At 32.2% G+C, this 23,168-nt stretch overlaps 2 protein-coding genes across 2 annotated transcripts; both read right to left on the reverse strand.

The window, feature by feature from the left end:
• Positions 1-3,660: 3,660 nt before the first annotated feature.
• On the reverse strand, positions 3,661-11,031 carry LOC131850603 (uncharacterized). The gene is made up of 4 exons (XM_059200898.1): positions 10,918-11,031; positions 9,694-9,867; positions 6,638-6,879; positions 3,661-3,715 (listed from the first exon to the last, which is right to left on the reverse strand). The coding sequence occupies exons 1-4, from the start codon at positions 11,029-11,031 to the stop codon at positions 3,682-3,684; spliced, it is 564 nt and encodes a 187-aa protein (XP_059056881.1). The 3' UTR covers positions 3,661-3,681.
• A 7,650-nt stretch (positions 11,032-18,681) lies between these two features.
• LOC131850605 (uncharacterized) lies at positions 18,682-21,792 on the reverse strand. Its single transcript, XM_059200900.1, has 2 exons — positions 21,590-21,792; positions 18,682-18,847 (listed from the first exon to the last, which is right to left on the reverse strand). The coding sequence occupies exons 1-2, from the start codon at positions 21,763-21,765 to the stop codon at positions 18,682-18,684; spliced, it is 342 nt and encodes a 113-aa protein (XP_059056883.1). The 5' UTR covers positions 21,766-21,792.
• Positions 21,793-23,168: the final 1,376 nt, after the last annotated feature.

The following is a 23,168-nucleotide window of genomic DNA, read 5'->3' on the forward strand; positions in this document are numbered from 1 at the left end:
AACAGATTAGAACTATGATTATTTGGTACTAGTTGTGCCCGCGGCTTCGTACGCATGTACATTTGTACATCGCCTACTATTTATGATAATGAAACAACAACAATAAATTATGTATCTATACCGTGCCATATATTGTTATATTCATTAATCATTACATAGTAACAGTTTTGTTTTACAAAGTCACTGTCGCTGTCTGTCCGTCCCTATGTATGCTTAAATCTTTAAAATTCGGCAACGGATTTTGAAGTGTCTGTTTTTAATCGATAGAGTGATTCAAGAGGAAGGTTTATATGTATAATACATGTACACCCGCGCGAAGCCGGGGTGGGTAGCTAGTAAACTATAAACTACTTAATACTATATTACTATAACATATTGCGACTATTTATAAAATTAATTATTTGCTTATAGGCTATTATGATATTAATTATAGACTAAAAAAAGCTGGGAAAATAAATATTTATAATATATTGCAACTATTCATAAAATTAATTATTTGCTCCTTTATAAGGTATTTTTCTCAGATTTCTTATATATTGATCCATATTATATAAAATTTCATCGGTTACAACCGTTTTTAAGTGACACGTTAACACACGTAAGAGATAAACCGACAATTATTACGATTTTATTATATATAGATATATATATTTAATAATAACAAAAATCATATTTCCATTACTGTCAAGATAGAATATCTACATACATATAATGTATATAATATCTGTTCCTATCTCAACTAATATAGAATGTGTTTGTTTGAACGCGTTGATCTCTGTCACTACCAGTTGGATTTGAAAAAGCGTTTCTACATTTGATGAAAAAACTATGAGTTATGAAGTAAAATAAGAGTCCTCGCATATTTCCGATAAATGTCGTATAGGTCGTCCGTACCGAGAAAGCCTTACGATTAGCGCATTGGTAGCTATGGCCCAACCTCTTTGTATGCGCCAATCGAACGGCATCTTCGGTACGAGCCGTCCGGATTGAACCTGATAATGTGAGCCCAGGTTAAGTTAGTCGTAGTTTCATTTCATTGTATTCCATTTACACGAGCATAATAAATAATGAAATCCTATTTACACATAGCTCGATAGTCGTTATGTGTATAATATATGTAATCCCCTTTATTATTTTCCCCACAATAGCTTCCATAGAATGTAATAAATTCAGTACATATAGTGATAGCAATATTTATGTTTACCGACTAATCTTGTTTGGGTGATTTATGTATACATATTTATCTATATATGTATGCATCGTATGCTTCGAAATTATCGGCATTCCATTCTAAAGGTCTATATGACACAGTAACCTAGATACATCAATACCTATAAATACAATAAATATATCATACACCATATATAGATACAATAGATATATCATACTTGTAAAGAATTATAGCTAGTAAGACAAACTAAATATTGTCTACTAAACACGGCTGTGTCTAAATTGTGTTACCCCATCTTACTTTTTACTAGTGTTATTTAGTTATATACTAAATAACACTAGTAAAATGTAAGATAAATATTTTTAAGTACATTTTGCGAGTCCATCATCATCTGTAATATACATCGTCTAAATAACAGTGACCGAATTTCTTGTCACAAATATTATAATTGTATCACACAAATATCTTTAATAAATGCAATTATTGGTGTTTTGATTAAAACTGTTTTGAAGATGAATCATTTTGACTGGAAAAAACTTAATGATAGTAAGATAAATAAATAGTTATTTATATGCAATGAAGAAATTTTGATACAAAATCTTTTTTAAATAATTAACACAGCGCCATCTAGTTCCACAGTAAGCAGAGTTTGTGTTATGCAACACAACCGATACAAATACTTAGATACTTTATTTTTTATAAATACATACGTAATATACTAGGACAACTTCAACTCAGACTGATACAAACAATAATTCTCATGAATACAAATATTTGTATCGTGCGAGGAATTGAGCCCGCGAACATTGGAAGTAAAGTGGTGTTTTAAACCATTAGACTACGTCCTGGGCCGTCTGATTGAACGGAATAAAAAGCCAAATTAGGGTTAATGAATGATAAGGGTATGGTGTACCTGCATTCGCTATAGGTATACGCTGGCAAGGTACAGTCGAAGATGACAGGATGAGCATGACCTGAGGTTAGGTTACCTATCCTAGCCAATTCACTAGGAATTAACCACGATGATTTCCAGTGGGACTGTGTCTAAGTAAAACTGAAATAGTTCATTGCAGGCAATGGGACTACTAGACTCCATTTATTAACAATTCCCTTTTCTATCCACTGGGACATTATAAAAACAAAAGTTTCTTTCAACACGTGGGTATCAACTAAAAAAGAATTTCTCGGAATTCTCGCTATTTATTGGATCAGGTCAAACCCTCAGGGAACTATTATACCCTTATATAAGACATTGTGAGATCATAATGTCGACAGTTTTTCAAGATAATTGATAATATGAGCTGTCATCGAGAAAATAAAAGAGGAGAGAGGTAATATAAGACGGGGCACTCGATCATCTGCGAGATGAACATACTTGTACGATCTCGAGGTCGGTCGGTGTAGTTGTGTCCGAAAATTAATTTGTTCTTATGAAGGAACTTGTATGAGATGGCATATGTTTGTTTGGTATTTTGATAGCGCAGAACTAGTTTTTTATTATGAACATTCTCCGTATGTCGACAGAGGTTGTATAGGCATATAAAGCGTGACGTCTAACCTAGAAATGATGAGAAACCTATTCTATGACAAGAAAGTCATAGAATGTCATAGTAAACAAGGAACAGACTAAATAAAAGTAAATCATATTACAGTAAGTCTTACACTATAGTGTTAGATTGATGATGTAATGGTTGATTTTACTTTAGTATGTTCGGTTATGTTTATTCTATTTCTTTCAAGCGCCATAACATCTGTCTTGTTTATATTACCCAACGTTTTATTATTACGCCACTCGTCGTATACGTTTTTAAAGAATGTCAAAAAGGCAGTCGTGATAGACCACCTTATGAAAACTCGCAAAAGCCTATATACTAATATAAAATATATAAGTGAGATTTGTATACACATAATAATATCAGAAATACCACGCTGTTATAAGACTCACATGCTTCTCATAAATTGTATGCATTCTAGAGGACTAAGATGTTAAACATTTTTACTCTGTAATTTCAATGTCATTCAACTGAAATAAATTCTATAAAGTTAGCTGCTTGGGGGCTAAAGTACGTGAGACAAAGGTTTAGCGAAATGATTGCATATGGTCTCGCTCTACATATGATTCGTACCTCTTGTAATAGAGTATAAAATAAAAGAGAAAAAGCATTTAAACATGCTCTAGAGAGACTGAAGAGAACTCTAGTCCAATTAAAAGTATGTTCACTGTAACATTGAACAGTGTAGGGTCGCTAATGGAACAGAAAGGGTTCGATGCGAGAGCCGTATCATGTCGGAACTTATGTGATAACGAAAAACTGATTGCTTCTGAGTTGAATTCGCTGACAAATTGTTTTGCACCATATAGTCATCACCATTAAGTTCAATTTTGCTTCTATATACAATAAAAAACATTATGAAATAATATAATTTTATTACAAAATGTGTAGGTAAATAAAAATAAAGTATCAACTGATATCATCCTTAGATTGTGTCTTAAATTAAATGAAGAGTCGTTAGTATTGTAACGAGCGTATTTCTTGAGGCAAACTGAAATAAATAAAAATATACATATATTTTTTATACATCTTTTATATAATACTTTTAGGTATACGAAAGACAATACCTTAGGCTAATTTTTGACAGAATCCTAACGAGATAGAATAGAAGCAAAGGCATTCGATCTCGTTAAGTCTTTCTACAGAATAATAAGTTGTTTTTCTAATTTATGTAGGTACATATGTTATCTATTCCATATATTCACACTGTTATATTATTTTACAATTGTGATTATATCTTTATATTTATGTCGTAATTATTTGAGTTTAAATCGGTACTAGGAATCAAATACGACCATTTGATTTTGGAAATTTAATTTCGAGGCGTATATGTTTAAATACCATTTAGTGATTAATAATGAGACTAAATTAGTCATTACGATGCGGTTTATTTTTCGTGTTAATATAGAACTATTCATCATTGTAGACTTTGTAGAAATACGTTTCCGTCTCGGTCTACTTCTTTCAGCCGCTAAGCTGCTTGATTATATTGTTGTGTTTCAGTTGAAAAGTTAAATTACAGGATACGAGATATCATACCTTAGTTTTTTGGAAAGACAACCCATATCACAGGCGTTATATAATAAAGTGATATAAGGCTGTTCATGTATATAAGTGACTACTTATTGTCAAGTGTTCTATCAGCTTGGTTGCCATTTCATTTATATATAAAAAACAACTTAAAATTTACATGACATACGGTTGAAACTAGTCTATCGCGTGACAATTTAGGTTCAGATTGCTTAATTTTGTTTTTGGCCGTATTTTTTAATATCAGGACAATTCACACAGCGCCATCTAAACCGAATTCAATTCTAAATATTGTATTAAAATGCAGTAATTAGGGAGTATATTTAATGTGTTACGAAAATAGTGATATAGCCTCATTCTTTTTACTATGTCAATCAACAGTTAGATGATTAATAAATATAATAATCTCAGGACAATTCACATAGCACCATTTAGACCCAAGTTAAGCTAGCTAAAGCTTATGTTATGGCTACTGGATAATTAATACAAATACATAGATATATTTTTTTCCGTAAACACATACATATTATACGTAGAAAACATCCAGACCGATACAAACAATTTTACTGATGAATACAAATATTTGTGCCGTGCGAGGAATTGAATCCGCGACTATCGGTGTTCAACCGCTAGACCACCGAGGCCGTCTTCTCATATATGAACTCACTATCTTTATTGTCTGTAAGTCGGGCTAGTAAATCACTAGGGCAAGCTTCTTTATGTGTACCCTGTAACGTTATTAGTTCATCCTCATCAAACCTCAGAAAATAGGAGAAAATCTTTGCTCACAAAGTTCGGCGACCCTAATTACTTTTTACGTGACGTAATTTCCGTAATTCTATTCTGTCGGTCCCTCTAAAGTATCTAACCATACAAATACTTTAGCCTACTTATTGTGATTAATATATATATTACTAGCTCTTTATTCCGGCTTCCCCCTGTTACTTAATATTGCCATAGCAACTGTTTCCAAGTGAGACTCATTTGGAAGTCTCCTCACATATACATGTATCTAAAAGAGGGGAGAAGGGCATTGTTAGCATGCATTGTGGACTTACGATCCCATTGCTAGCATTATACCTCGTCAGGTTGACCTCCATGAGGATTCCCCATGAAACCATCATAATTTTTTTGGTGATTTGCCACATAGACTAACGGACCCGACTTCATGCTTATTTTATCATCCTCTACTAGTGTCCCGCCAGCGTAAACCATGCACTTAGGTGGGAGCACCATTTCATTAAAATATATAAAAATATCAAATGTGAAAGTCTATCAAGAATAGGGTTTATTATTTTTAAATATCTTAGGACTCTAGACAGCTCTATTTAGTCCCTAAGCTAGCTAAGAGCTTGGGTACTATGGTATTGACTTCATTACTAGAAATTTGCCATGTCAGATTGATCTACACTGAAACTGAAACCAATCATGGTATATTACTGGTGAATTCTTTATGATGTGCTAACTGAAATGACTTCATGTTAACTCTAACATCCTACACTGGGGAGGGTAGGGGATTGTTCATAAATAGGACAGTAGTGCTAGCATTATACCAGTTAGGTCGACTTCCACACGGCCCCCCTGAAAACCATCGTGGTTAATTTCTGGTAAATTCGCCACAATGCAAACTGACCTAATTTCATGCTCATACCATTATCCTTGACTTGTGTCCCGCCAGCTTACACCGTTAGCGCAGGCGGATGCACCATTTGATTATCATCAATGAAAAAAATATCCTACACTGGTTATATTCATATTCCATTGGAGTAAACACCCGAATAACCTATGACAATTTTGTATTTCATACTGTCACATTAATTAAAATTGTAATACATACAATCTCGTAAATCTCGCGGGATACGAGTGTTTTTTATACGACTGTGAAAAAAATGAAGGTAATTGCAGATGTATAATATTACGTGACCATGGTATATATTAAGAAAGTACATATAGATAATATATACATAATATCACGACTATTATACCAAATAGGGTAGCCAGAGGTATTATCAACTATCGAAGCGTGTGACATGACCTTTCGCTCAGTATATTTCAAAGTAATTTTTTTATGTAATCAGAATGAAAAATAAGCTATCACCCCGTTGATAGTAAGCGATAACCGTGGTGTATATACAGTACTATGGACATCACGTTATCATGTGATCACCCGATACCGCTCATGCGTTGCCATTCCAGAGAACTAAGATATCATGCCTCCTATCTTGTAAATTACTGAGTAATATGTATTCTACGTCCTAAATAGCTTACAGAGCAAACAGCTGCGCGCTAGAAACGACTTTGTATCTTGGTAAGAAAGTCTACATTAGTAAAACATTTATGTAATGCTTTAAATTTAACTTAGAAATTAATTTATGTCACTTACTTAGCCTGTATAAGATGGAACGGCATTTTCCTCACGGCTTCCTCTGCTAAATCCAGTGGAAACGCGAATTCTATCATGTTTTCGTTCAAGCAATCGTTGTACGTGGAAGCAAGTTGACACCTGTCTGACATTCCTTCAATGCTGTCCAGGCACAGGCGGGAGATGCTGTTCAGTTTGCGAACTACTCGAGAGTTCTTTCCATTCACGAGGCTTGCAAGATGTACCAGAAGATCTCTGTTGATCTGAATTGTAAAAAAAATCTTTATTAGCTGTTAGTCGCGATTATGTTTGTTTTCTAAGATAAGAAATAGTTTATTCTCGTGATACAATTATTGCGAAGCCGTTTAGTCATGAATAGGCAACAGAAATAAACACATGTATAATATTATATTAGTATAGGATAGTCATATTACTTCCATCTAGCTTAATCGGATAAATATTTGTCAAACCTTTTCAACATAAAAAATAGAAAAGGTCACCTAACATTATAAAAATTTAATAAAAACTACAATTGAGTTGACCTGTAATACTGTGACCTTCGGTGATCTATTGTGCTAGCTTTATTTCAGAGTTCGCTACATAGGCCCGTTAGAGATAAGAATTGAAGGATATTCTTAGGAGCGATGGTTTTATCTCCTCAGTTTAGTGTATGTATTTCAAAGAAGATATTTCGTTTATGCGTCATCATTACGAACTAGATATCTAAACATTATAGATATTAAAGAAATACATATAATAAATTGAATCATTGTATCAATTTATTATATATATGTATATATAAATTTAAAATTAAACATTTAAAATATACATTTAGTGCTGAATATAGGCTAGGAAAATCCGATTTCAATCACTTTTTTTAAAGATAACTCAAATAAAAGACTAGAGGTCGGACTCAGCATCTCCTACTTTTTCAAGTAAGGTTGTGTAACTGGAGCGGGAACACAACAACTATTTTTTAAAAATACTGTAATAATTTTATATATAATTCCCAAGAGGGATCACAAACAAGTCAAAAATTCATAAAAAGGGAAGTATCAAAATGATATTATATAATATTTATAAAGAGAATGGTGGACAAGCTGCCAGCGATAGGTTGATTAAAATTAAATTAAAGAGATTAAAGAATCTCTTCAGACCTGAAAAAAAGCAAGTACAAGCTTAGTCTTGGATTTCCACGAAACATACATGTTAGACACATGTACATTTCTTAGAAATCCAAGATGTATAAAGATCAAAAGAATTTTTTTGTTTGTTTGACTTCGAACTGTGTTAACAAAATATCATATTTATAGGTTTAAAAGGTTTTATGTTAGGTACAATATTGATCAATATTGATCTCCATGTATCCTTTGAGGGCAATGCAAACATAATATTGCAAGTATACTTTGGTAATTTGGTTCATATCATGGAACTTGTATCTAAAGCTGCACTGATAGTCTCGGTAGTCTAGTGGTTTAGCACACCACTTTACTATCCGATGGTCGTGGGTTCGATTCCTCGCACGGTACAAACATTTGTATTCATAAGTATGATTGTTTGTATCGGTCTGGGTGTTTTCTATGTATAATATGTATTTATTTACAAAAAAAATGTATCCATGTATTTATATCAGTTGTCTAGTACCCATAACACAAGGTCTGCTTCGCTTGGGACTAGATGGCGCTGTGTGAATTGTCCTGAAATATTATTATTATTACTGGCAAGCTCCTGCTATATAGTTATGGCTATGCAGAGATAGAAACACGAGGGGTGAAGGTGAGTGTCACGTCTGCAAAGCGGCCCCTTACATTCCTACACCTGGGTCCCCGGGATCTGCTCGTGGTTTTCCTCCCATTTATAATTCATGTTGATTTCGTATTACATTGGATTTAAATGTATCGATCACAATATGCATATGTAAAGTCGTGCGTTCACCATAAATAACGTCTATAATACTCCTCAAGCATTTCCATTCCCGAGCTCAAAAATCATACTTCCTTATTCTTTAATTTACCTGCCATATATCAATTACCCTTCAACTGAAACAGCTTACCGATACCAAAAACCATATAAATATATATTGATGTTTGCACCGTGCGAGGAATCGAACCACGACCACCAAGGCCACCACTTGTGCTCCGCCAGTGTAAACCGTTAGCGCAGACGGAAGCACTTTTTTTGGTGATAATGGAATAGTGATACCATTATCAACTAAAAAATTGGTACGTTTATTTATTAATTTCCTGTTCATTAAGTTTTACATTAAGAAGCAATAAACAAGGTTCGCAAACTTTCTTCTTTTTTATCATCAAGTTAGAACGACTTTATCAACTTTGACAAGGTTTCCGATTCTATTCTCAGGAAAATAATTACTTTGAAGTTTTAAATAGCTTTTTAATGAAGAAACGGTCTGTCTAATGGCCAGTATTTAATAATATCGTTCTTTTTTTAAATGCATTTAGCAAAGGTCGTTAATGTTTTTTACATGGACTGGCATATATATTTTTTTGGAATTAGGAAAACAGTAATAAAATAATTAGTGGTAGTGTAAGCAAAGGATTTATTTCCAAAAGAGATATTTTCCATTCAACTCAACACAAGTGATGTTCACTTTTTTTTTATGAAAATTGAATGGAGTTGTCACCTAAGGTTACTAGATATTCTGTTATAGACAGGTGCACATGCCTGCACTAATTTACACTTGCGAGGCACCAGTGGAGTATGATAAGATGATCGTGAGATAAGGACAGTTAGCCCATCGTGACGAATTCACCAGGAATTTACCACGATGGTTTCCAGCGGGAACCGTGAGGACGTCAACCCGACATAGTACATAGCTATGCAATGAGTCATCAATCAACAGTACTATGCTTTCCCCCCAGCATATCTGCTGAATATACTAAGAATTTCTCTTTTCACTAAACGACCGCATTGACGTTAAACTTATAGAGATATAGCAATGTAGATAGCTAGCAATGAGTTCGTGGATTCTTTCTTCTTTTATTCTAGATATTTTATGTATATTATGCGTAAAAGTAAATATTTTGTATATGCATCTATATATATTTTTATTATACCTTTCCGTGATTGACAACGTCGCTCTGTTCAAGCATGCATGCGGCAAAGCATTGACCAGATCTGGAGACCGGTGAAGAATTGGTGAAGTATGCCCTTACATCTTTAGGAGTGGCCCTTACTTTGATTACGCAAGATTGGGCCATGCGGACCAGTGCATCCAGATGTCCTTGAACCTTGAGAGGATAAGGTGAGTAAATAAACTGGCATTAAAAAAAATAAGTAGAGTTTCTTGCCAGTCCTTCTCAATTGAATGTGTATACTGAACTGGACGGTAGGGAAAAAATATTAATAAAATAAACTTAACATTTGTTAGCGGCTAAAATGTTCTACATAAACAATGTTTAATTTTGAGTTTGCTGATCAGCCATTTCTTATATCTTTGTCTATTATGTAAGCTAATCAGGTGTTTAGGAAAACCTGTAGCACTGATACCTTTCAGACATCTATAGTAAAGCGTAAACAAACTCACATTTGCATTTTTATAGCATACCGACATAGGAATATAATTTAATGATACAATATTGTTGCAGGTGCAGTGCGAAAGCACTTAAATAGACAATAATATTATTCGTGGTAAGATCCTATTAAATATATTAATAATGTGTTTTTAAAGTGAAACGTACACATTTTTAAAGTATAATGGCTATAACGGAATCGGATAGAATATAGATTTATTATACAATTTCTCAATAATTGATTTTAATTAACTTTTCAATGTCCCTTATTCCGAATAGTTCCTTAGTATAAGCAGGTTGTATCACCGGCTTGCGTACTGGAGCAAATAGCGCTTGATAATACTGGCCACCAATGAAACATGTGGCCATTTAAATTTCGAATTTAGAAGAAAATAAGAATTGAAATAAAAAGAACGCTCCGTATTTTAACTATTTTACAAGAAACTTATTGAATTATTCGATTAAATATAATTGTTTTTATTAAAATATGTATACACTCTAGAATGCGTGGCTACTATACTGTACTATACATCGGGAAAGTTCCTGAGCAAAGTTGAGTAAGTCTTCTACTCAACTTACTACGTCTTCCATACTCCAAACCACAAAGTAACACCACTTTAGGGTTTGGAGTGTGGACGACGTTCTTTCTGACCGAATTCATTTCAAAAATACAATACACTGTCTATTTTTATATCTTTTTTGTACGGATTCGTAATCGAACAAATACATTATACAAGAAAATAACGACTGTGGAATTATATAACTAACCTTAGGATCTGTGAAGTTTACCAAAGTACCTGAAGTGCCATATGATCGACTTTCAACTGTAAAATGCTGGTAACACAGTATAATTTGCAACACAAATGTCGCTACCAGATCCATCACTTTCACTAGTTAAAAAATAATTATTATTAAATTATTTTTCTGCTTCTATGATTTCTTTTCATATAATAGAGTGTTGGTATAAGTAGTCTAGTAACTTAGCGAGATAAATCTCTGAATGGATCTCGATTTTATTTCAGTTTCAAACAGTTCGAAACGTAAAACTGAAACGTTATTTCTCATAAAATGAATTGGGAGCGATAAATCTCAACGGCGCTCTATTGAATTGTATATCAGCAGGTGCCATTATAAAAGAGTATGAAAAAGAACTAAGTGTATGATAAAACAATAGGTATTGTTAATCCAAGTTGGCTATAGTTTTAGATTTCCTAAGCCTATTACGAAACAATGTGTTTTAATATTTTCTTTGTAACTTTAATTTGTCATTTTCTGTGATCTTATAGTTAGGTAGTTGAGTAACATTTAGAACGAAAAATGAAGTAATTTTATAATAAAAGTAAGAATTCTGTGATCAGGACTGATATTAATATTTTGTAGCCATAAAAAATTTAGTTCAGTATTGATAATTTTTTTTAAGTATACATATATATTGGAATTCGTTAATGATATTCATAAATTATATAGCTTATTTAATAAAGAAAAAAATAAGTCAGTAATTTGAGAATTTTTCATAATTTTTTTTAATAAATATCTTAATTTTATAATATTATAATATGGACCTAGTAGCCTGGAATAAATATATAAATAAATAATTATTTTTTCTGAATGTACCTAATATAGAAAGAAGCACTAGAATTTAAGAATATGTTCACATTTCTTCCTAAATACTTACCAATTTTCCTCAACTCGCCATCGTCTCAACTCAACGCCATTATTCCTAACCAATATTATAGAAAATGAAAAAATATCCGGACTGTAGCTTAACTGGTGTTGCTATAATGAGATTTTATGACGCCCCATAATATTTTATTTTCGTTACAGTATAAGGAATTTAACTTCCGGGCTTTGAAAGTGATCTTACATTAAACAGAAATCATATTATATAATGATTTTTAATGGCAAGACAGTGGTTTTCTGATAACTGAGGTAGATAATGAAAGGTCTTAGTGCTTAGTCTAACCTATTTTAGTTTTAAATGACCAAGCAGATTGCTTTGTAAGCTGCATTCTTGTTGAAGGTATAGATCTATTATTCTATAGATAAGGCATTGAAATTACAGGATAAGAGGTATGATATTTTAGAGGTAGTTAGCATCGAGTGGCGTCAGAAACATCATTATAACGTGATATCATAGAGAGTCAGGGGTTTGTTAATAATAAGGACTGTTGACTCCATAGCTAGCAATGTACCATGTCAGGTTGACCACCGCGTCTCCTCCTGGAAACTATAATGTTAAATTCCTGGTGAATTTGTCACGATGGACTTACTGATCTGACTTTTTGATCTTCTTATCATCCTCCACAAGGGTACCAGTAACGGTATCAGCATAAACCGTTAGCGCAGTCGGGAGCACAATTTCACTATCATTCATTAAAGAACATAATGTTGTTCATGCATATTTTACTGTTTAAAGTGTGTTAACAAGTCTATGGTATCTAATGGCCACCATAGTGGTTAAAAAATGGTATCTAATGTAATTAGCAATTAGAAATTTTGAAGACCACAGTGGTATAATGGTTAGAACAAGCAAGAAGACATCCGATTGTTGAGATTTTGATTCTTGCACGATACCAACATTTGTATTCATAAATATGATTGTTTGTATTGAATAAATAGAAAATACGCAGTGTATTTTCTATGTATTTATAAAAAGAGATATTTAATTAGTTTAAGCATTTTACTAATTAGAATTAGAATATTTATTTGAAAGAGAAACATGCAAATTTCTTGTTCGTTTTCGTTTTCTTGTGATGAGTCTGCGTTCAGAATAAAAACAATATGACTACTCAAAAGTGGTTATATATTAAGTTTGAATAAAGATTATTTCTATTTCTATTAAAAATATCATGTAGTGCTATAATATAATTTTATACCTACAGAAAATATTATTGAAACCTCGAAACAAACATTTTGTACTAAATCGCAATATAATTATTAATAATCATAGCAATACACGTGATGACATCCAACCGGAACAAATTGTTACAGAAACATTATTTACGATAAGCATCTAATATGTCCATTAAAATGTGGAAATGCGAATTTTGGTCATTTGAATTTCGAACACAAACATAAGCAAACATAAAAAAAAAGATAACAAATAAAAAATATATATAAAATGATGAAACTCACGATATTGAAACTCTTCTTGTTGTTGTTAGTGATTGTATTTTGCGTTTCTCTGACTCATGCGCAAGATGATGCAGCGTCGACGACCACGGCAGCACCCACGACTGCCAAGTCTGAAGATGAAGAGGAGGAAGAACCTCCACAAAAAAAAGGATGCTCCATCTGGTGTTGGATACAAAAGATTGCTATGTTTGTAATTTCGCAACTGTTGAGCGGTAATTGATCGGCATTTCAAATATTATATTTCCTTTTTAAAATATACTGTCTTTTATTTCGACAACATTTAAATTAAATATTAAAGCATTGATCTAGCAATGCATATATACCATACGCAATTTTAGTTTTGCCTTTTTCTATATGAAGATAGGGTAGAGTCTGGATATTTACATAAAAAAATATTTATTTGTTTGTTTTCTATAATTAATTTGAAACGCTTGGATCTATATGATCTATATGACGGGCTTTTCACTCGCAGATAGCTAATGCTATAAGAAGTATCTCAGGCCACTATTATTTTAATTCCACTACATCGGGTAAAAGCTAGTTACTTTTTATTTATATTATATTTTTGTAAATATAAGATAAAAAAGTGTGCAAGAAGAATATTTTTATTTAGTACATCATTTTTAACTATTATCGTCTCTATTCTAGCGTGGGGTCGGGTAGGATAGGGTTCTATTATTAAATATTCTGGAAACTTTCGTAGATTGAATCGATTGAGGGTAATGTTGAAATTGTGCTCATTAATTCAATGGATCTGTACATTGTTGTTAGTCCAAATATTTCATTGGATAATGTTACTTGCCTTAAGTTAAAATCAATCAAATCATTTTTGTATTTATAAATATTAATATAAAAATGATTTCATTTTATTTGTTTACTATTTTATTAAATAATAATAATAATAATAATCTCAGGACAATTCACACAGCGCCATCTAGACCCAAGTTAAGCTATCTAAAGCTTGTGTTACGGGTACTAGATAACTGATACAAATACATAGATATTTTTTTTCGTATATACATACATATTATACATAGAAAACACCCAGACCGATACAAACAATCATACTCATGAATACAAATGTTTGTGCCGTGCGAGGAATCGAACCCGCGACCATCGGACGTAAAGCGGTGTGCTAGACCGCTAGACCACCGAGGTCGTCAAAAATTATAATTATTGAACAAAATATAATTAGAAAATATATAAAATAGAATGATTTATTTAGTGAGAAATATACATGAATGTTCACTCGCTATCTTTTAATCTTTTCAAAGACATTTACATCGTAAACAAAATGGCCAGACACAAAGTGTTCTAGGAATTATTTATTCGACAATATAGAAAATAGGTTTATTGTAGTTGGTATGTATTATTTTCAACATCTTATATATCATCTTATATAAGATGTATCTTAATTCTCATTCAAACATTTTTTTTGTTGTGAGCCTCCTTCAATTCTCTTTATTTTATTCTATTTTGGGCAGGTGATATCCAGTTGTGCTCTGCCTTAAAATCTATAGTATATCACCTTTCCACCTCAAGATAAGTTATGATCTATAAGGAAGGTCACAGATGAGGTGGAATTAAATATTTCCACCTCATCTCGTTCACACATTTTTATCAGAAACAAAGACAAACACAAAGATTCCAGGAATTATCAATATTTCAGAAAATAGATTCATTGTAATAAATATATAAATAAATAAACCTGAACAATGTCATTTCGTTCCACGATAAGCAGAGACTGTGCTATGGGTGAAGACAACTGATAGAAATATTTTTTCTTGGTAAATACATTCATAATATACATAGAAAACAACTATGCCGATACAAACCATCAAATCCATGAATTCAAATGTTTGCACCGTGCAAAGAATCAAACCCGCGACCATTGGTAGTAAAGCGGTGTGCTAAACCGCTAGACCACCGAGACCGTCGGTTCATTATAGTTATTATATTTTACAATACGTATACAAGATTAATCTGATATTTAAGGATGGTGTTTTTGTAACTCAAGATCCCATGAAGTAGAATGGAATATTCTATGGAATATACAGATTTGGTATATGATAAGAGCATTTTATGGTGGTAGGCCTAAGGGGTAAAATTATCATATATATTAGAAGAAATCTACATCAGTTACTTAGTTTATGAAGCGATTGGTATTTGTGATGCAGTACTATGTTATTAGAACTAATTTGGTATTATACCTCGAACTGGATGGTCCCACCATAAGGATATATAAGGATAAGGATAAAAAGCATACATGTAATGGTACACGATGTCCTATATCATTTCAGTTTCACTTTAAGACACTTGTATAGGTCGTTACCATGTTTTGTTGGTTCTATTAGTTGTAGCGTGATGTTATATAAATAAGCTATCTAACACTAATTAATTTATCAGTCGACTACAGTTCCTAAGAGCGTTTTAACAACCATTCAAAAATTCTTCAGACTTATAAAAGAAAAAAGAAAAAAAGAAAGAAAGAAAATTGTTTATTTGGTACATAGCAATACTAAAAATAATTTTTAAATTTAAAGTTACATTATATAGGGTTATATTAATTTCATAGTACCAAATAGGTCTCCGCTCAGCATATGTCGTAACGGGGTTCCACGACGCTTTTATTCTGCGGATACCTTTATAGATATAATAAATATAATAAAATAATAATACACATACATACATAGATCTAGGCGGATAACACAGAGTAAACATTTACGACATACTACCATATATAATAAATATCAAACATAACTACACCCTGAATCATAAAATAAACATAATGTTCTGGTGACACTAGCAGGCTGACTCCTTGCATTACCTTCACTTGGAGTGCAGACACATTACAGCACAGTTTTCTGAGTGACGAGGAGTATTTTTTAAAATATATTTTTAAAAATCTGCACAGTTATAATATTATTAACTTATAACATTAGTTTATATTTAAATATGAGTGTACACTATACAATCTAATATTTCATTTAACTAGATGATATACAATAAAACAATCATAATCGTGAACACAAATGTTTGTACCATGCGAGGAATAGAACCCGCGATCATCAGAATTATGGTGGTCTGCTAACCCACCAGACCGGTGTGCTAGACCAAGTTTGTCCTTGTATTATATGTTTGTATATATTTTCTTACGTCGTAGGTCCCAAGAATAAATCTATTATGAAAATTGTTACATTCAACTGAATCCACAGTTAGATCTACCACAGAATATGTAACAGTGCCATTCGTAGCAGTGCGGGGATTTTAAGAGCTACGCAAATAATCGATTGGTCAACAAATTCCGTTTCAATTGTAGATATCCTCACGTACGTATGTTTGAGCTAATGGATTTATGAATAGAAATAGTCTTTATACAAACATACTGAATATAGATTGTGGGTAAATTTAAAAGTAAATGTCATTCGTACTTTTACGTTTTTTACGCGTTTGTACGCGTTGTATTTATTACTAGCTGAGGCCGCGGTTTTATCCGTGTTTTCAAATTTTAATAAAAAATATAGCCTATATGTTATTCTGATGCATAAGATATATTGCTGTAAAGTTTCATCAAAATCCGTTCAGTAGTTTTTACGTGAAAGAGTAACAAACATCTATACTTACAAACTTTCGCGTTTATGAAATTATTAAGATTCCTTCGATGAATACTTTTAACCTTAAAAATAGATTGTGGGCAAATTTGAATATAATTGTAATTTTTTTACGTTTCTTATTTTTAACTAGCTGATGACTGCCACTTCGTCTGTCGTATTTGTTATTTCTTAGACTAAGAAAACTAACAAACGCTGATATTTTTTCTGTAAATACATAACATATAAAACATCCAGAACGATATAAACAATCATACTCATGAATACAAATGTTTGTACCGTATGACGAATCGAACCAGTGACTATCGGAAGTAAGACGGTGTGCTAAACCTCTAAACCTAGGTCATCAAATTCAGAAACAACATCACGTACAGGCAAGATATTTCCAAATGTCCTAACTGGATAAAGAAGAAAACATATGGCGTCTATTAATTTCATTACTCGAGTAAGAAGGTACTTAGTTCTTGACGTTTTTCGCTTACAAAACGTTCAAATGTTGATTGACTTTATAATGAGGTTCTAAGAGTACCAACTTAAAGTAATGACCAGTGAACGTGCTTCTCAGTGGCTGATGAAATTGGCATTCGTTAAGCAGAGTGTTTTTTTTTTATTTTACGTAAATGGAAGAACAAGTTGCTTGATGGTAAGTAAGTGTTGCCACTTTTAGTGCATGTATAGGTATAGGGTATTGTTGATCAGCTAAAAAAAGGGCGAGCTCAATAGGAGTGGTATACATTATCTTTAGTAAACCCTTTAATATAAAAAATATATTAAACCATAGCCTATAGATGAATAACAGCACACGGATCATGTCATCATGTGATGAAGTGGTGCCCTTATATATTTTGATATTTAAAATGCTTGATATGACATCTAAAAATGAGCCGTATTCATATGATACGAGATTTGTATGTCGCTGTAACACAATTTTTCAAATAGCACGGAAGGTAAAATTTTTAATATAGGTAACACTCAATATATGTATTGTTATTTTACAATTATATAGTCATCATTATAAAATAACAATATACAGCTGTTGTTAATTTTGTTTGAAATGAAAGACTATTATTCTTATATTGCCATTCAGGAGGACTACTTATTGTGATGCCGCTGTAATATGTAATTTCATTGCCATATCTAATTCTACTATCGAAATACAATTTACAAAGCAAACTGTTTGGCAGCCGCCAAGATCAAGAAGCAGATGCTAATAAGAGTTTGTACTCAGCCGAGTACAAACTCTTTATCATCTGCTTCATCCTTATCCCATTTATTTGGGGCAGGTTTAATATGTTTTTCTCTATCATTAATAATGTACCTTTAAGACGGTATATTAAAGATACGGTGATCATTGTCGACTATTGATGTATGATATTGTGATGATCAGGGCACGTCACATGGAAAAATGATGAATAACATTAGCAGTCTTTTACCGTCTTGTTCTTTGTTATAACGTTACAAAAAATCAGAGTTTATTAACTGCATTATTTTATTCCATTTATAGCTGACAAGTTGATACGCGCAACTTTGTCTGTCATACTTACTTGGAATTTGTCATTATATTTCGTCTAATTTACATAATATTTATAGCCTATGTGTTATTATGTATATGCTAAGTCACTGTAAAGATTCAATAAAATCAGTTCAGTAGTTTTGCGTGAAAGAGAAACATCCATCCATACTCACAAATTTTCGCATTTATAATATTATAGTAAGATTATGATTGACCATAAGAGAAAAATAGATGTATTATTTAATATCAATATTATTATTTAATTTCATAAATTTACTTCAGTATTATTCTGTACAGGTGTGTACAATCGTTAAATACTTTTGCCTTTTTGCAAACATCTTGTTTGTGCTGAGTTGCTTCTGCAGTGTCCATGCAAGCATTTCCATAATCTCCAACTAAACGCCTCTGGTCTAACTGGTGAGCCATTTTCACTCTTTTTCTGAAACAATATAAATTTCATATTGCATTCAATATATTTCAGTAAGTACTTAGATTAGACTTATAATTCATCGAATCTGACTTACCTACACTAATTAAATTATCCATTTCAATTTCTGACTGACTCTCCGATGATAGAAACACCGATAACGAACTAAATTAATCTGAGAGATATGTAGGGTGACACGCAGGTGACCCCTTGTGTTTCGCCCTCTATTTGCTAGTAGTCATTATACTATTGTATACTAATTTCTAATATGTATAGTTAGTTAGTTGATTTTACCATATTTTCGTTTTTTATGTATTTTACTGTATTCTAGAAATGTTTGCCTAATTCTTTTGTTTTCTATAATTCTCCTCTACTATATTCATATCTATCTGGATTTCCATTTGGTAAAACAACTGTTGGACTATGATTTGAACTAGTTTATAGAGGATATACTGTGCCGTCCATTTTAACAATCATGTGAAGCCTGCTGCTACAAAGGATTAAAGCAGTGTACCCCAACGTGGGCCCCACAGGGGGACAATTTGATTGTTAAGGGGAGTAATTTGAAAATGAACTCTGTATTAAAATTGTATGGAATGTGAATTTCAATTTTTCATTGTATGTTATATATACTATCTGTTTGATTAACGAGTCTAGTCATTTCTTTCAAAAACCTATTATTTAAGTGTTTTACTATTATAAATTATATATAGAATAGAATAGAAATCATTTATTCAAATAAACTTACAGTGACGCACTATTGAATAGCCATCACATATTTTTTAATGTACCGATCATTCGGAAAGTTGTCTCATATGTTGTCATTGGTGATCATCAATGTCATCATATGTTATACAGCATGTAACATACATAATTAATAATAATTAAAAATTTAGGGGGGGGGGGAGAGGTACGGTATAAGAATTTTAGAAAAGCTAAGGTGGGGCATGGCACGAAAGAGGTTGGGAAACACCGGATTAAAGTGTTGTTAGGGATTACGTAGTCCATCATAACAACGAACGTATTTTCACATCACGGGGAAAATCCTTATATATAGCGCAATCTACCTACGTTACAGGAAAAATGTTTATGACAGCACATTAACAACGGTCTTAGTGTAGCGGTTTAGCACGCCACTCTACTTCCGATTGTCGCGTGTTCGATTCCTCGTTACGTGCGCTACCTACCCTTTTCTTATTTTTACTTTCTCTATCCACCCAAAGATAGTCTGGAAGAGATTGCTTAGTGATAAGACTTTTGTATCACTTAATCTATATGTATATTTTTTTGTTCTGTAATTTGTGCAATAAAGAGTTTAAATATAAATAGAAATGATTATTTGTAGCGCTCTGTGTGGTTTCTATGTACTTTTGGATTTTTAAAAGAGCAACATACAAGTTTCTTGCTCGTTCTTCTTGTGATGAGAGAGCTTTCCGTACGAACGGTAGATTAAAAAAAATTGTTATGACTATTCAAAAGTGCTGAAATTAAGTTTAATTGAATAAATGATTTTCTATTCTATTCTATTCTATTTATTTGTACTATATATTTTATTTATACTATGTATATAATTGTAGTGCGGAAGTCATATGGCATTCTCTACCAGCTAACCATTGGGTAAAAACAGAAAGCGGTTGAAGGGCACAGGCGGGGAAAGGCAGTTTTAGTATTTACCTAATTTATTACCTGTATTGTATATGTAAATACTAATATGCTTATATAACAATAATAAAAATAGGTACTTAAATTGTTATTATAATTGGTACAATATATACATATATATGGGTATACTGTGGTGTTAATTGTCATAGGTTAAATTAAATTAAGATCTATGTTTGTAAAGTAGTTGCGCATGTGAAATGTTTATCTTGAAATAAATAATATGATTATTATTTTAAAAAAATATCCAAGAATAAAACTTTTAAATGTTTGATAACGTATAACAAAAAATAACTACTAAATATATTTCTAGAATGAATAACATGTGCTAAAACTATTCCTTATACTCGTATATACATGTTATTTTCTAACAGACAAATCAGATTGGGATCAGGTAAGTATTGGAACCTGATGGTTCTACTCATGAAAGGAATATTAGATATATTCTATTTATCTTTTACTCGTTACCAGCCCCGGCTTCGCACCGGTGTACATGTATTATACATATAAACTTTCCTCTTGAATCTCTATCTATTGCTGAAAAATGCATTAAAATCGGAAGCGTAGTTTAATCTATGAGAACAGACGGTCTAGGTGGTCTAGCAGTTTAGCACACCGCCTTAGTTTCGAAGGTCGCGGGTTAGATTCCTCGCACGGTGCAAACAATTATATACATGAGTATGATTGTTTGTATTGCTCTAGGTATTTTCTAAGTGTTTACTAAATAAAAGTATCTATATATTTATATCAGTTATCTGGTACCCATAACACAAGCTTTGCTTAGCTTGGGACTAGATGACGTTGTGTGAATTGTACTGAGATATTATTATTATTAATGACAAAACATGAGATCCACGTAACTATAATTGGTCAGATAATTATTAGCTATGGTCTTCTTGTAGCCTCTTAGATGACATTTATTACTATATTTCGCCAAATTTACATAATATATCTTTTTTTTTTTTTATGTATATGCTGTGTAAAGTTTCATCAAAATCCGTTCAGTAGTTTTTGTGTGAATGAGTAACAAACATCCATCGATAACAAACTTTCGCGTTTATAATATTGTTAAGATTAAGATTAAGTTTTTCTTACCTATAAACTTCTAAATTGATCACTCCATTTGAATTTATTATGCCCAACTTATTTAGTACGCAGAAAATTAAGCAAGGTTCGTCTGACTCCTGGATTTCCACGCGTTTCGACTTCGGATACATCTCGTTGAAGCATTGCTCTGCTATTATATCACTGGTTCTGTCGTGAGCATACATTACTGATATGCGAGCATTTGCTATTGTTATTAGTATTAGAACAATGAATGTTGTTCCTGCAACAATAAAGAATAAATTACCTTATTTGTATAATTATATTTTTTTATACTACGCCGTTGGCAATCATAATGCAAAGACATAAGGACCATCTGATGATAAACGGTTACCGTAGCCTATGGACGTTTGAAACACCAATTTATTAGTAGTAGTAACTCCTGATTGCTTTTTCTTTCTTAATAATAGTAATAATAATCTTGGATGAACCACACATCACCATCTAGTCCAAATTTAAGCAGACCTTGGGTAATAGGTACTAGACACTGGATATATCTACACCATCATCTAGTTAAATAGTGATTGTGTCACAGTTCTAGGACCCGATAAGTCTAACTGTTTCATACTCCGCCTTGGCTTAAATTTCTCGCATGGTATAAACATTTGTAGTCATGACTATGATTGTTTTGTATTGGTCTGGGTTTCTTTCTATGTATTTAAAAAAAAAGTATAGGTTCTTTTTTTAACTGATATTAATACGTAGATCTACGTATTAATATCAGTTGTCTAGTACCCATAACACACTGATTAGCTTGGGACTACATCTCGTATTGTGAGATGCCTGAGATATTATTATTATTAATGACAAGTAGCGATGAGATCCGCGTAACCACAATTGATCAAGATAATAATTGGCTATGGGCTTCTTGTTATGAACTAGTTTCTGCTTGCAACTACTATACGTAACTATAATTGATTAGCAAAGCCTTTGAAACATATACGCATAATTAACTTACTGAAAACAAAACTATTTTCATTCTTAAAATTCGGTTTATTTTGAAGGTAGAAAAAAATTGAAATCAAGGTCAATGAAGCAGCTCAGAAAGATTCGAATATTCTAAGTAACTTTATAAAAATTTGAGAATTTATCTAAAATTTGGCGGTAAACTCCAAAATTTCCGAAGTTGTTTGTTCTCGCTTCCCTGCGGAAATGAATATTCAACGGACGCGATTTTTAATAACTAAGTCAAGATAGAAGGGATCAGGGCATGAACACGATCATTTCTCATTTAGTTGAACAAATTTAATTACGGTTTCGTAAAAACTTAATTGAATATACCCGCGTTTTGATTAACTACAAAAGGTAGGTAAACACCTGTAGATACTAAGGATATCTAAGGAGGTCCGAATGCAGAATTCATAGTATATTAAACTTTGCGATGCAGCGTTCGTAAATTGTAGTCTCCTGTAAAGAGCAGGTTGTCATTTGATTGATTAGCTTTAGTTTTCATGTCAAACATACATTACTTTCCTAACAATAATATTGGAAACTAGATATTGTATTGTAGTCTTAGGGTCTGGACACTATGTTATTACCCATTTGGGTGATAACTTTTTTTATAACATTA

This window comes from Achroia grisella, unplaced genomic scaffold (genome assembly GCF_030625045.1).
Source record: "Achroia grisella isolate CSIRO2021 unplaced genomic scaffold, CSIRO_AGI_Agris_v1 utg777, whole genome shotgun sequence".
NCBI lineage: Eukaryota > Metazoa > Arthropoda > Insecta > Lepidoptera > Pyralidae > Achroia > Achroia grisella.

Excerpts from the sequence above, each read along its gene's own strand:
- LOC131850603 (XM_059200898.1), bottom strand. The coding sequence starts at position 11,031 with ATGGATCTGGTAGCGACATTTGTGTTGCAAATTATACTGTGTTACCAG. Across the intron at positions 9,868-10,917 it reads TAAACTTCACAGATCCTAAG|GTTCAAGGACATCTGGATGC; the intron begins GTTAGTTATATA and ends TATCCTCTCAAG. Across the intron at positions 6,880-9,693 it reads ACGTTGTCAATCACGGAAAG|ATCAACAGAGATCTTCTGGT; the intron begins GTATAATAAAAA and ends TTTACAATTCAG.
- LOC131850605 (XM_059200900.1), bottom strand. The coding sequence starts at position 21,765 with ATGTATGCTCACGACAGAACCAGTGATATAATAGCAGAGCAATGCTTC. Across the intron at positions 18,848-21,589 it reads ATCAATTTAGAAGTTTATAG|AAAAAGAGTGAAAATGGCTC; the intron begins GTAAGAAAAACT and ends ATATTGTTTCAG.